The sequence below is a fragment of the Rhinatrema bivittatum genome, chromosome 1 (assembly GCF_901001135.1).
Source record: "Rhinatrema bivittatum chromosome 1, aRhiBiv1.1, whole genome shotgun sequence".
Lineage (NCBI taxonomy): Eukaryota > Metazoa > Chordata > Amphibia > Gymnophiona > Rhinatrematidae > Rhinatrema > Rhinatrema bivittatum.
Window position 1 is genome coordinate 389,456,848 of NC_042615.1, and position 15,612 is coordinate 389,472,459.

At 46.0% G+C, this 15,612-nt stretch overlaps 1 protein-coding gene across 5 annotated transcripts in view; it reads right to left on the reverse strand.

The window, feature by feature from the left end:
- Positions 1 to 2,623: 2,623 nt before the first annotated feature.
- Positions 2,624 to 15,612, reverse strand: part of SH2D4A (SH2 domain containing 4A) — a 242,009-nt gene continuing 229,020 nt past the window's right edge. For all 5 annotated transcript variants that reach the window (XM_029601684.1, XM_029601677.1, XM_029601672.1 and 2 more), the window contains 2 exons: positions 9,839 to 10,059; positions 2,624 to 2,919 (listed from right to left, as the gene is read on the reverse strand). In XM_029601684.1, the coding sequence (XP_029457544.1) occupies positions 2,827 to 2,919; positions 9,839 to 10,059 (314 nt within the window). In that variant the 3' untranslated portion in view covers positions 2,624 to 2,826. The remainder of the gene's footprint in view (positions 2,920 to 9,838; positions 10,060 to 15,612) is intronic.

Genomic DNA, 15,612 nt, shown 5'->3' on the forward strand with positions numbered 1-15,612 from the left:
ACATTTTATAAAATCTACTCCAAACTTCCTTTCCATTGGAAAAAAATAATTTTTCTAATGAGCAGGCCAGTCATTTGCTGCTTCTCCCTTGCACCAGCTCCTTCCAGAACTCTCCTACTCCACCTACAGCTGTTTTCTTATAGACGACAAACCTCCCCTCCTATAGGGCTTCATTATGTAAATGAACTTCACATATCCCAGTCAAGCTATTCAGTCACCATTAGGAAAGTACTACTCACAGATATAATAGGGACAAAGGTGGTGATTATTTTTGTACCTCTCTTAGCGAGTTTTCAAAGAAAAACTACTCAAGTAGTTTGGAAATTTGCTACCGCTTATCTGGGGTACAAGAGTACCAGCATAGTTGGTCACTACGCACTTCAGTGAAAGTTGCCTCTTTTATTCTCTCCCCCTTGTTAATGTGCAACACAGATTTGTCATCTTTTTCTAAGTGGAATTTAGTTATTCTTGATTTATATTCCGCTTTTCAGAACTTCAAAGAAGATTACATCCCAGCACTGCAGGTACCTGAGCCTATGACTCTGCAGCCACCACACTTGGGTTCTGTAGGCAAGTGGCTTGCTATACCCCTAATGTATAGCAACAGTACCCATATGTGGTGGCTGCAGCTTCGTAGGCTCCAGTCTACGTCAGTTCTGCGTGGCATTTTAAGTTAGCAGTCAAAGGAGACTCCTGATTTTCCTATCCGTGCTGGGCTAGGTCTAACATCCTTGGCTATCCAGGATAAAAAGAGAGAAGATCGGCTGTTTCATCTCACATCCTGTGTATGGACAATGGTGACTGTTTTGGGACAATCTGTTTCAAGCCATTTTTCTGAGTTTTGCCTTTTGGTTTGGGAGGAAGTTTTGTCTGCCACCCTTCCTGCCAAAGAGTGGGGAAGAAAGGATGTTTTTCCTGCTACTCTGTGAGGGACCCTTCATCCAAAGCTCCTGGCCCTTCAAGAAAGGGTTTCCAGATGAAACATCTTCATTCTCCTTTCCAGGAGTCTTCGCTCTGGGAAAAGAGACGTTGAGAGATTTGGATGGTCTGAAGAACAGTACCCTCAGGTATTTTTTGGGAAGGGAATTCTACCCACAATCACAAGACCCCCAACCCACCTGGGATTATTTTTTTCATGCACTGAAGGGTGAGATATTCCTGGGACCCCAAATACTGAGGACGCTTGCACAGACGAAGAGAGGTTTTGGAAATCTGAGTCTAGATATGGATGTGAAGAAATGAATGGGTATGGTGCCAGTTAATTTCACCTGAAGATTTCCTGCAGTAAAGCTTTAAGAGTCACCCACTATGCTTGGGCCCTGGAAGGCTCCCTTCCTCTCCCACTTCATAAAATCTATCCACTGCAGCTGTGGGCAGTGTGCAAGGACTTAGAGCCCCATGATCCCTGGTTTCCTGGATAAATACCAGAAGAGGGCTACAATACAATTTCCATACAATTAAAGAATGCTGCTGCTGCTTCAGTGTCTCTCTCTCCTCCAGTACTGGATGAGCCCTCCTGCTCAAAATGGTAGGGAGGTGCAAGGGCTGAGCATGCACTGGCTCCATTCACACTGCCACAACATTTCCAAGCAATGTTCATCACACACACCTACTGGGATAGTTGTCAGCTGGGAGGCAAGCATGACTGTAAATAAAAATTTAGCAGTTACAAAATACAATTGGTGTTTCTTGAGGTCCATGCACAAGTTAACCAAGTCCAGTGTTGCCTCCCCATGAGTGAACTCCCTTCCCTGCTAGCTGCTACTGTCTAATCTACATGAAGTCTCTCATGAAAGGCACCTCTCCTCTCCGTGCTTTTTGTTCCATTCATTTTTTGAAGTTTATACACACAGATGTTTTACATGCATACAATTGAATTTTACGCACATAAGATCACATTTTATGCACGCAAAATATTACGCACATAAACCGCTGAAAATGAACAGATCAAATGCACACCCCTATAATCTACCACTTTCCCCCTGTGATGAAGGCTTGTTGATTACACATGCTTTTAAAATCACATCCTTGCATTAGGTCTTTGTCATAGATCATTAGACAAAAAGGACCAAATGTTATTAATTTCTGGGACAAGCATTGAAGGACAGTTGGTGTTATTTTGCACAAATGGCTTAATATGAAGACAATGTGTCCTGGCTAAGTTAGAGCATATATCCTGACTCTTTGGTCTAAAAACAATATTTTAGAGAATACTATGTCTTATATACTTCTCCAGTTTCCAGGAAGACAGTTTAATCTGGCAAACCATTGTTCATGCTATTGTTTGCTTTCTAGAAAACCTATGACCTCTCTTGCTGGAAAGAATCAGTCTATAGGAATGCTGCTTGATAGAAAAAGTCTTCTCATGAGATTTTCAACATTTTCTTTCATGTGAACTGTCAAACTGTTTTATAAGAAAAAAGTACAATCATGAAAAATGTAGCCTTTAAAAAAAGATTTTACATTTGTTATTGGATCAACTTAAGAAATCCTTTGGGCCTTTGAAAGCTTCCATAATTCCTTTCGTCAGAGGCTGTGATGTGCTCACCTTAAAATTTCAGTTCAGAGTAAGGCACCTTGCACTTCTGCTCTGCTGGACAGTAATTACATGAACACAAGGGACTTTCCTTTAGCATCTTCTTTATTATTATACATATTCCAAAATCAAAGAGACACCTGAAGCAACTGCTGTAATGTTTTCCATTGATTTATATTCATTGTGCTGTCAGGTATTGTATGCCAGTTCTGACTGCATGGATACATAATTGTTCCACTGTCTGTTCAAGTACAGGCCAGCTATGACTTATTTGATGTAAGCAAACATTTTCAGTCAAAGAGATCACTGTAGTCACATGTATGTTCCTGCTGGCCGCATGGATAAAGAAGGTGCTCCTTCCCCAGGGAGGTGATTGGCTCTTCCTGTTAAACAACAAAAAAACAAAACCAGAAATGATGCACAACTGATTAACTTATATAGTCATAAGGATCCAGCTAAGTTCAGAGCTATAGTCATTTGTGCAAAAACTCTCAAAACGGAACATGTCTAAACCAGAATCTGTGGTCTTGGTTGCATCTTTTGTTAGCTATAAAAAAAAAACCCAAAAGACACAAGAGCAATGTATTGGCTTAGCATCTGTATTGCACAGGCTGCACCTTTAGGCTTACCAAATGCAGTTTGCCAATTATGGATGGAAAAGTAATGTGCACACAACCCCTATTCCCAGCACTTATGTTTTTTTTGACAGTCTTCTTCTGCAGGTTTAATTAAGTCAGTCACATAGGTGGCTGGGTCCCAAGCCCTGATCTTCCATCACACCAGCACATAACCCTGCTACACTGTAAAAGCAAGATGTTACATTAAAGTACTGACATTTACTGTACTTTTTGTGGACTGCCAAAGTATAGCCATATAAGAGTGCCAGTTTTATATGACTATTCAGTATTCATTGTATTGGCGATCTGAAACACAATTGTGAAAGTACTATTTTATGAGACTTTCCATTGCTAGTAAGACTAGACTTCTAAAATGAGAAACTCAAACATCTGTCGTACAACAGTGACTTAACTCCTCTTCATAAGTCATCCTCTGAACCACTATGTTCACTTCCAGATACTTTAATAGCAATACCCTCTTAACCATCATAACTTCTTCAGCAGTATTGAAAAAAACAAAAAAAAGCTGCTCACTTCCTGGTGACTCAGCAGATCAAACGCCCTTTTTATAAATAAGAATACAATGCAATGGCTTCCAAATCTTTAACAGAAGAAAACCTTACAATTGCAGGGTTCTATTTCAGAGGAATGATAAGAGATACAGTTGCTATGATCTTGAATTATCTTTCAAGTCTAAAAGGTAACTGATACTTTTTTCAATTGTACTGTACATAAATGAGGTCTGTCATATTACAAGAATCCATTTTTCCCTTATAAAGATCAACGCTGCATAAACCTCTGATGAGTTGCATTTTACTTTATTTTTCAAACCAGCATCAGAATACAAAAAAACAAACATCCCTGCAACTACCTCACACAGATTAACCAGCAGTCCATGCACAAAAAATGCAGAATGATCTTCTAATGAAAACAAATTAGACTCCAATGTAATGGTCCCAAAAGACCTCCCACACAGTCATGATCTATTTCCTTTTCAAAACCAATATGGTCACAGCTTCAAGAATTTGTCATATCCAAATGCAAATCTCTTTCCAGGAAACAGCAATAGCAGCATGGATGAAGTGTGTAATCAATCTCTTGGAATCAGATGACAACCGAATATCACACCAGTAACCCAAAAGACACAGTTCAGATATTAAAGTCAGACAAATTCCTATGAAGAAAAGTATCTTCTCTTCCAATTTTAACTAGAATCTATAAACATACATGCACCACCTCCACATATGAAATGTGTGGCCCACAGTGAAGAGACCAAAGATACAGAACCTAGAGAGGATATCTGTATGTTGTTTGAACTAGTTAAGAATTGTTTCCTTTAAACAGGAGACTCTCTAAATAGTCTAGAGACTCAATGGTTAACGCATACAACATGAATTTTTACCATCTTTAAAAATGGTGCGGGCCATCCAGTGCTCCTACCTTGTGACAGGGGCCGGCCAATGGCATGGATACCCTGTCACATGGTAAGGGCAAGGCCATCGGTGCCATTTTTATTAGTGGTAGCCGACGGCCCGAGAGTGGGAGATTGCTCCCGGGACCCCCACTGAACCACTAGGTACCTGTAAAAAGTTTTTGGGGGGTCAGGAGGGTGGGGGAAGCTAAGGGATTAGTTTTAAAGGGTTGGGGTGGGTTTTTTGTTTATCGGCTTGGGCGCAGCCGATAAACAAAACTGCGATCGGGCCAGACGAAAAAAAACCCACGATGTGAATCGGAACCGGAATCAGAACAGATTCCGGTTCCGATTCACATGTCTAGTAACCACACAAACTGAAATTCAACTCACAAATGCTCCATAGTATCATGCTACTGTGATGAATCGCATTGTGGGGACACAGGGCCATCGAAGCCTTGCCCCACTGGTTATCCTGCAATGCGATCGATCCTTCATCACCGACTAGCTGTCTGCAGTGCAACAACGTCCTGGCCCATCAAAGAGCAGGATTCACTCATTAAGCCAACATAATTTGGGTGGTAAGCAGGCCAAGCAATTCATCTCACTCTTACCCACTGATGCAACATAAAAAAAAAGAATACAGTGTTACTGGTATTCTCTGCCCAGCCAGCTTTGAACATTGCATTCGCCGGGCACCCCAGAATGAGGTCAAAGCGCCCCCGACACCAGCAACAACTTGCTTGTCATGGGCTCCCCCACCAACCCAGCTACAGCCATATCTCAAAAGAGTCAATGCTGCCCATAAGAAAAGATGGTTGAGCTATAACATTGACAAATATTGCACATTACTGCAGGGGTAACCAAGCCCCTACCTGTCACTAGCTAAGCATAATACCACACGTCACCCACATACAAGCGTGACCACAATTTGTAATGGTACCTTAATGCTGAGTGTCCCAACCCAATTTCTACTGTCGCAAAGATACCCTCAGTTCATGCCAATCAGCTCATGATCATGTCCAGCCACCACTGGCCTCAAGATAAAGGCATGTCCGGTGGACGCGCTAGCTTTACCCCTTATTCAGTAAGGTGTAATAGCGCGTCGAAAACGCACGTCCAAGCCCCCCCGAAACTAATAGCGCCCGCAACATGCAAATGCATGTTAATGGCCCTATTAGTTAATCCCGCGCGATACAGAAAGTAAAATGTGCAGCCAAGCCGCACATTTTACTTTCAGAAATTAATGCCTGCCCAAAGGCATTAATTTCTGCCGGCACCGGGAAAGTGTACTAAAGAGCAGAAAAAACTGCTTTTCTGTACACCCTCCAACTTAATATCATAGCGATATTAAGTCTGAGGCCCCAAAAGTAAAAAAGAAAGTATAAATTAAAAAAAAAAAGAAATTAAAAAAAATAAATTTTAAATCGGCCCGCGGCCCGGAAGACGCACACTCAATTATGCCGGCATCCGTTTTCCGAACCCATGGCTGTCAGCGGGTTTGAGAACAGACGCCGGCAAAATTGAGCGTTGGCTATCAAGCCTGCTGACAGCTACCGCTCCTTTTACCACGGGCCCTAATTTGCATAGGTCACCCTCCAGAATAGCGTGCCCAGGAGAGTGGCCTGTGCGTTCTCCAGCTCTCCCGCGCGTTTTTCTGTATCGGCCTGTTAGTGCTTGCGCACCAGTACAGGAAAGCGATGGGTCCTGAAACTCAGTGGTATAGCCAAAAACGCTTTAATGCAGAGTTGCATGGACCACAGGAGACTGCTGAGAACACAAAATTCATGAATGGGAAGCCTGATATGCGCTGATGCAATCGCTATGGCTGTTCTATATGTATTAGAAACTCTGAGGGGAATATGGTATGCCTGAATTATTTTCACCGAGCACATTCCTTGAATATGGCACTTAAATAGCTGAAGAGAAACTGTGCAGCACTACCTGCACTATGAAAACTGTGAAGCAACAGACGAAGGCAGATCCCTGTCAGGGGTGCAAATTCTGGGGATGAGCAAGTTCAGAGATGAGGATGCACAACCAAATGTGAAACGCAAGAATGTACTCATATAGAGAAAGCGGTGGGCCCGTAGCACAACCACATCCTTGAGTACAGGGTTGCGAGAGACGAATGAGACAGGCTTTTGATTCCCCAGCAGAGGGATCTGTATGGTGACCCAGCTGCCATTTCCCTGCATTGCTTTTCCAGGATTTCAAAGGCTTGCCCCTCCCTCTCCCCCTCCAGGTACCAGAAGAAATCACCAATAGGATGGAATATGGACGATAGTCATTCTTGAGATGGCATCCCAAGATACCTGGTCACTGCATGGCATGAACAATATGGGGTTGAGCAGATATTCAAGATATTGTTATAGGGCATCAGCAACCACCAAATTAACACCTTTGCCACCCCCTCTCGGTGGCAAGTAGCCAAAACCAGGGCCACTGTCATAGACAGGACCACTTTGGCCAGCTTAAAACAACAAAGTACCTTTCTACTGGCCTATGGCACCTGAATTGGGAACAAAATTCATTTTGGTAGAGATATGAGAGATGCCTAAATTAAGTGATCCATGAAAATAAATCTGCCACCTCTCACAGGGCTGAGTCAGAAGCCTTGTAATAAGAATTGTAACAAACATCATATCATGTGATGTTGCCAAAGCCACAGAATCTCGCAAAGAAATTAAAACCATAGAACTGAACAAGAGGGAATTGTTAGTTAGATATTAGTCATTGAGTCACTTCTTTGTTATCTTAAATAAAGAAAATGCTTCCGTCAAGCTTCCATTCTTGTCTCTTCTGATAATCAGTTACCAGAACTCTATTAAAAAAGTGACAAAGAATGATTCTTGAGCATGACTTTCCAGAAGAATAAATATTTTTCTTTAGCTAATATTCTATCAGATACTGAAACTAAGTTTCAGCTTAAACAACTTTTTAAAAATGGCTAGAAGAAATGCATCTAAATCTAAGTCACTTCTAGCTGCCTAATAATTTCTGCGTAGAAATCCAGAAAGCGAAAAAAAAGCCAACCCACTGTACATCTGCGGCTAAGTCTACAGTTTATGGTTCCTGGCAAAGGACCATAATGGTGATGGCTGGGACATGGAGAGGGAGGGGAAGAAAGCAATTAGCTAGGAATGACAACTTTTTTTGTTTGTTTGTTTGTTTTAAGGTACGGTAGTTCCTCATTTCCCCTTTTAGCTCCAGCTCAGCTGGAACCAGTACTGGTGATCCTAGCACCATGAGCCTTCACGCAACTGCCCAGAGATTTTTCCCCATTTTAATAGGCCTACCCTCCCACTGCTCCTAGTCTAGTCACTGCAGTGACAGTCCTGAAGCTAGCTCCCTTCAGAATGGGTTCTAAGTCTACTCTTAATGACCACAACTACCTTCCAACCTCCCAAGAGATTGTGAATACTACCTCCACAGCATCTGCATCCCCAGCCCAAGGTGACCTGGGGTCAGGGCCGGAGGAACCAGTAGGCGATAACACTTATGGTTAACAAAAGTTTAATGAAGCAGACTTTGTAATTACTTGAGTGTCGTCACCAGGCTTCAACTGAGGATACTAAGAAAGGAACCTTCATTAAAAGAGAAATCATCTTTGAACATTTGTTAACAACATAAAAGCTCTCTCTACCCAATTATTTTTTAGGCTTTATTTTTGCCAAGCTAAGACTGTATTAACTTTCTATTTGTAATCTAAAATCCATTTTGCTTTTAAATGTCTAAATATATCCACAGCCCTGGATTTCCTACAACAGCTTAAATTTAGATTCTGCAGCAAGAGTTAGAAAAAGCTGTGATAAAGTTTTCAAATTTCTGTAGCACTTTTGCATATTAAATAATGAAAATTTGTACTTCACTTTATAAAAAGAAAGTAGTCTTCTGACATTTCCTGTTTGCCTGAATATTTTTTCGGGGGGGGGGGGGGGGGGGGGGGGAAGAATCAGGAAAGGGGAGGAGACTGGAACAATTTTAGAAAAAGGGAGATAAAAGAGGTTTCTGTGGAGAGTGGCATAAAGAAAGGGAGGGGGTGAGGAAAAGGAAGATGAAGGGGAAATCGAGGTGGGGGAAAGGAGGGATCCTGGATTCAGGAGATCAAGGATCGAGAGAAGAAGGAACGGAGAGCAGATCTATTCTCATATTCCTTCTCCTAATGCTGATCACTTCTCTCACTTTCACTACCCCCTAACACACACACTCCCATCCCATCCCCTCACATACCACATCCCCCGATCTCCTTTGAGAGAGTGCCCCTGATTTCCTCTATAAACCTGGGCCGGACCAGGCTAGATGCCTGATTCACCTTAAATCCACAAAAGGGAGAGTTCTCTGAGGGCGGGACCCTGCAGGGCAGGAGGAGCTCAGAGGGAATGACCAGCTAGAGGGAAATAAGAGAGGAAGCCCAGCTGGGATAGAGAAGCCCCATCCCTCCAGGAGCAGGAGCTCCTGAACAGCTGTGGGACGTGTGTCGCAAAGAAGACTGCGAAGGTAGGCAGGGATTATGAAGTTGAGTTTGCTGTTTGAATTAATAAAGAGAAATTGTATAAAGAAAAGGCTGGAGTCAGTGTGCCAACATGCCATGCCGGCCCAGAGGATTTTTCTTGGCCAGTCCTCACACTCCCCAGTTGCTCACCCCCCCCCACCCAATACTCTCTCCAATCCCCTCATATATACATTGAGCCCCTTGCCTCTGCCCAGCCCATCTCCCTAACATCTCTCTCATCCCCTCCTGACCTGGGGCTTGGTGGAAGGAGAAGAGCAATGGAAGTGCAATGCCTCAGGCTGTTTCCTCACTGCTACCCAGGGCCAGAGTGTCAAAGAGCAACATTATAGTTTCAGGCAACAGAGGAAGAAGTAATCCTAAGCACACTTGTTTTCCTTCTCCTATGTCAAACCAAGATCAGAGTGGAAAGGGATGGAGGAGACAGGAGAGATGCATGGGCTGCATCCGCCTTTACTTCCAGCTCCCATGGTCATTCTGCAGGGAACAGAAAATGCTGCAGTAAGGGCTGGATTTTGCAGTCATTACCATAATAACAGAATCACAGCAGACCACAGGAAATCAATATACCCTCCCCTACATGTGTATGACTGACTCTGAGCCTGCCTCTGTAAGAATCAGAATGGATTAAAACTGAAAATAAACATTACAAGACAGAATACATGTTTAATTCCTATTTCTAATTGTTATGCTGACTAAGCAGAAACATTTCCACTAAAGACCTCTTTCTTCTAACAAACCTCATGCAATAAGCAGCTTACTTTATGATATTCAACCAGATCAGCCAGCGTAGAATGCTGCAGTTGGTCCACTCCCAGGAAACTATAGGAATCACTGGACGCATCAATCATAAAATGCTTAGGTCCTCCTTCTGAACAGTAGGAAAGAACATAGCCTTTGATTTTTTCACTGACTCTGATTAGAAAGCTTCCTGGTGCTGTTGACTTCAGAAGGTGTTCTGCTTCCAACCTGGATATAATACCTATCCAAAGAGGGGATAACATAGTAAATGAGAAATTGCTTTCCAATTGAGCTTCCATCAGTCAGAGAAGTATCTCTGAAGGCAAAGTTGCTTACCTGTAACAAGTATTCTCCAAGGGCAGCAGGATGTTAGTCCTCACACATGGGGGACATCATCAGATGGAGCCTGGCACGGAAAACTTTTGTCATAGTTTCTAGAAACTTTGACTGGCACACTGAGCATGCCCAGCATGCCACTAACCACATGTCCACGTGAGGTCCCCCTCTTCAGTCTTATAACAGAGTTTGCAAAAAAAATAAAACAAACCCAATTCTGTGGGGCAGTGGGCAGGTTTCGTGAGGACTAAGATCCTTGGAGAACACCTGTTACAGATAAGTAACTCTGCTTTCTCCAAGGACAAGCAGGATGGTAGTCCTCACTCATGGGTGAGTAAGTAGCTCCAGGCTGCTCCCAACACGTGCAGCAAAGAACAGGTGCCAACGTGCGCAACAACTATAGCTGCAAGAACCAGAGGAGCAGGCCTGCACCCAAGGACAGGGCCCATGGAGGGAGAGAGTTGGGTTTTCATGGCTGAAAGAGATTATGAAGGACGGACTGTCTGAAACACCTGTCCATCCTTATCCAGGCAATAATGTGAGGCGGACATATGGCAGGAACTCCAGGCTGCCACTCTACAAATCTCGTGAATGGGGACTGCACGCAAGTGAGCCACCAAGACTGACATGGCTCATACGGAGTGAGCTTCGATGTGACAGTCAAGCTGTAAGCCCACCTGAGTATAGCAGAAGGAAATACAGACCGCAAGCCAAGGGGATAAGGTCTGCTTAAATACCGTGGCCCCCAATCTGTTTTTGTTGACATAGGCAAAACGTTGAGTGGATAGGCAGTGAGGTGCCATCTGTTCTGAGTAAAAGGCCAGAGCCCTTTTATAATCCAGGGTGTGCAGAGCTCGCTCACCCCGTGAGAGTGTGGCTTCAGAAAAAAGGAAGGCAACACAAGGGATTGATTAAGATGGAACTCCGAGACCACCTTAGGAAGGAATTTCGGGTGTGCATGCAAAACCACCTTATGATGACAAAATTTTGTATAAGGGGAGTATGACACGAGAGCTTGAAGTTCGCTCTCCCTGCGCGTGGAAGTAATTGCAACCAAGATGACGACCTTCCAGGATAGGTACTTTAGGTCGCAGAATTGCAATGGTTCGAATGGAGCTTTCATGAGCTGAGACTGACAACACTGAGGTCCCAGGAGATGGCTGGCGGCCGAGTGGAGGGCTTAAGCTGTAACAAGCCTCTCATGAACCTCCCTACAAGAGGATGAGTGGAAATGGAGGAACCATCCTTACCCTGATAGTATGCCGCAGTGGCACTTAGGTGAACCCTCACTGATGTGGTCTGCAGACCATAAGAACATGCCATGCTGGGTCAGACCAAGGGTCCATCAAGCCCAGCATCCTGTTCCCAACAGTGGCCAATCCAGGCCATAAGAACCTGGCAAGTACCCAAAAACTAAGTCTATTCCATGTTACTACTGCTAGTAATAGCAGTGGCTATTTTCTAAGTCAACTTAATTAATAACAGGTAATCGACTTCTCCTCCAAGAACTTATCCAATCCTTTTTTAAACACAGCTATACTAACTGCACTAACCACATCCTCTGGCAACAAATTCCAGACCAGACTCAGAGAGTGATTTTTATCAATTTTATTTATTTTTCATATTCCGCTTTCCACACTTCTTTCAGCGCTTCAAAGCGGATTACATTCAGGTGCTGTAGGTATTTCCCTATCTCAGAGGGCTTACAATCTAAGTTTTTTGTACCTGAGGCAATGGAGGGTAAAGTGACTTGCCCAAGATGACAAGGAGAAGCAGTGGGATATAACAGGTAGTCCAAAAGCTTTGGTAGGGAATAGGAGAAGGGATCGAGAACATGCCCCCACACACCAAGCCAAAATCTGCTTCCACTTGAGACTGTAGGATTTCCCTGTGGAGGGTTTTCTGGACTCCAACTGGAGTCGGGATACATCCTCCAAGAAGCCCAGGGCCTGAACAGTCACCCGGTCAACATCCAAGCCATGAAAGACAGGGCTCGGAGGCTGGGGTGGCGGAGTCTGCCCAGATCCTGAGAAAGTAGATCCAGAACAGTCCCCAGCCAGATTGGGGGGCGCGTGGCAAGGTCCCGTAGAAGCGGGAACCAGACCTATCGAGGCTAAAAAGGGACGATCAGGATCATGGCACCCTCCATCCTGCTGGAGCTTTTGGAGTGTTTTTTAGATGAGTGGCAGGGGAGGGTAAGTGTATAGCAGCCCGGTGCCCCAGTGAATTGAAAATGCATCCGCCAATGATCCCCTGCTCACCTGGCCTAGGGAGCATAAGCGATCTACCTTCCTGTTCTCCGAGGAAGCAAAGAGGTCTATGTTCGAAGACCCCCATGAGTTAAAGATGTGGTTCACTACCTCTTGATTGAGGGCTGGAAGGCACGGCTCAAGGAGTCTGCAAGGACGTTGTCTACTCCAGGGAGGTACACAGCTCTGAGAACACCATTCTCAATGGCCCACGACCAGATCTGGACTGACCCCTGGCAGAAGGCATACGACCCTGTTCCTCCCTGCTTGTTCAGATACCACATAGCTACTTGGTTGTTGGTCGTAACAAGGCCCATCTTGTTGAGAAGTTGCTCTCTGAATACCTATAGGACGTACCGGACTGCCTGCAACTCCAGGAAGTTGATCTGGGATTGCTTCTCCTGCCAGGACCAAAGCCCCTGGGTGTGGAGGCCTGCAACATGGCCTCCCCAACCCGTCTGGGATGCATCTGTGGTGAGGACAATCTGGGGCTGTGGGCTTCAGAAGGCCATCCCCCAATCCAGATTTGAGGGGTTTGACCACCACATGAGGAACTGCTGAAGGACATGGTGATTAGTACATGAGCTAGTAAGTCCTGGGTAGCTTGACACCACTGGGATTGTAACGTCCATTGAGCCCTTCGCATGTGAAGCCGAGCAAATCGTGCGACATGCACAGTTACTGCCATATGACCCAGTAACCGGAGAAATTGGTGTACCGAGGAGGGGAATCAAGGTGCCCAACAAGACCATTTTAAGGTTCAAAATGGTCTTGTTGGGCACCTTGATTCCCCTCCTGAAAGCAGGAGACTGGCTCTGCTCCCTCGATCTCAAAGATACATATGCCCATATCTCCATTTCTCAGGAGATATGGGCGTATGTATGGTAGACGGGAAGCACGATCAGTTCTGGGTGCTGCCCTTCGGTCTTGCCTCCACACTCTGGTTCAGTGCCCACAGGTCTAGAATGAGTCAAAGGCCACCAGTTTTCTTGGGAATCAAGAAAAACCTGGAGTAGAACCCTTCACCTTGCTGGCCTGGTGGAACTGGTTCGACTGCCCAAGCCATCATGAGGGCGGAGAGCTCTACTTGAAGCATCTGCAAATTCCCTACTGTTGTCCATCGAAGACACAGAGGTGAACGGGGTGGAACTCAATGAATTGCAACTTGTAGCCATGGCGCATGATGGACAGGATCCAGAGGTCAGAGGTAATCGAAGTCCATCAGTCTGCAAACAGCGCTAGTTCACCTCCCACCGGGGAGTTGACGCCACATAGAGGGGACTGGTTCACGCTCCCTGGCTACCAGTCAAAATCCCGTGGCGGGGTTCTGTGGTGGGCCTGGGGTCGGGTGGGGCTCAAGCGGCTGCCTGGATCTCTGTCTCGCTGGAGGCCATTGAGGTCTAGCCCTAGGGGCTGGTGGTTAGTACTTGCTCAGCCTGTAAAAAGGGTGCCTCAGGTACTGCCGAGGGGGCTTCTTGGGAGGCTGGGTGTCGGAGGTACTGACCGACAACTGCTGAAGGGTCACAAGGAAGTCTTTCAGTTGTGCCACCATCTCCTCAATCCACTTGCCAACAGACTTTCACCTGTACAAGGCAAATCTGCCAAACGGTCCTGCACCTCAGGGCGTAGATTAGAGCCCCGAAGCCTGCTGCGGTGGTTCTCATGGCCGTTTCGAAGACGTCATATGCAGAGCGTATCTCATGTTTTATTACACTTGAGGCCTGTTGCACTATCCTATGGAACTCCTCCTGAAACTGTTGTGGGAGGCCTTCTTCAAACTCCTGGGCCTGTTTCCATAGGCTCCCGAGAGTACTGGCCCATATACAGTTGGTAACAAATCAATCCTGGCCATTAACATTGTGCCTTGGAATACTCGGCGCCCTAGAGTGTTCAGAGCTCTATGTTACCGCCCTGGGGGGGGGGGGGGGGGGGAGGGGGTGAAGCATGAGTTTGATGCCTCTTTGCCTTCTTGAAGAAGGACTCTACCACCACCGACTGGTGGGGGAGCTGACAGCGTTTGAAACCAGTGGTAGGCTGGTCCAGGCAAACTGCATCTGTCTTGCAGTTCACTGGAGGCACAGAGATGGGGTGTTCCCATAGGCAGGCTACCAGGTCCTTGAAGATGTCATGGACTGGAACAGCCACCATTTCCTTCGGGGCATCCAAGAATTGCAAGATCTCTAGCATCTTGTGCCTAGATTCCTGTTCCATTAAGAGCCGGAAAGGCACTGACTCTGCTATGGCCTTAAAGAATCCAGCGAAGGAAAGATCCTCTGGGAGTGATTTCCACTGCTCCTCTGGTGGAGAGGGCTCGGAGGGCAAATCCTCCAATTCCTCTGTGGAGGATATGGATGCCTCCCCTTTCAAGGGAACATAAGGGGCCTCCCCCTCACTTTGTCCGTCCGGAGACGTGGGGGGCCAAGCACCCAACTGTGTCCGGAGCGCAGGCCTCATCGTAACTGAGAGGGAACCAATAGCACTGGAGGGGCTCGAGGCCGTAAAAGCACGGATGGATCTAATGGCTTTGGGGCACCAATGGCACAGACCCCTGATGGCCCCAGGAGAGCTGGAAGGTCGCGGGTCGCCATGCACAATCGGGGTGCCACGAACCAAACAGCCCTTCCTCTGAGGAATCCTTCACTGGAATGGGAACTGGTGGCAGCAGCTTCGATGCTCCTTTAGGCTGCAAAGGGGCTTGTGGCATCGGAGTCGGCTGTGTTGGCAGGAAATAGAACATATCAAGCCATTCCAGTAACGGCACAAGCACCAGTGGAGTCGACTCCTGTGGCGGTGGCAGCCCCGGTGGAACCAGAGGTTCGAGGCCCTGTAAGACCTGGCCAATCGCCAACCACACATGCCTCTCAAACTCCTCCTCAAAAGCAGCAGAGGAGGTAGTGGAGGAATTGGAATATCCCCTGGAGCGCTGGGAGACACCGAGCCCTCCACCAATGTCAGCGGAGGCTACCAAGAGGCTTCAAAAGGATCGGTGGGAATCGATTCTTCCGCCCGAGACCGATTCAGGGGCGGCACCAATGCGGCCGATGCCTGCCGTAATCTGGTTTGGAGGAAGACAACTGATGGCGATGCTTCCTATACTTTTCTTGATGTTCACTTCGGTCCTTTCCCAGAACCGATGGAGACTGAGAACAACCCAACTGGGAACGAGATGATACAGAATGTGCATGGTTCCCTGCTCCCACCTTGGGACA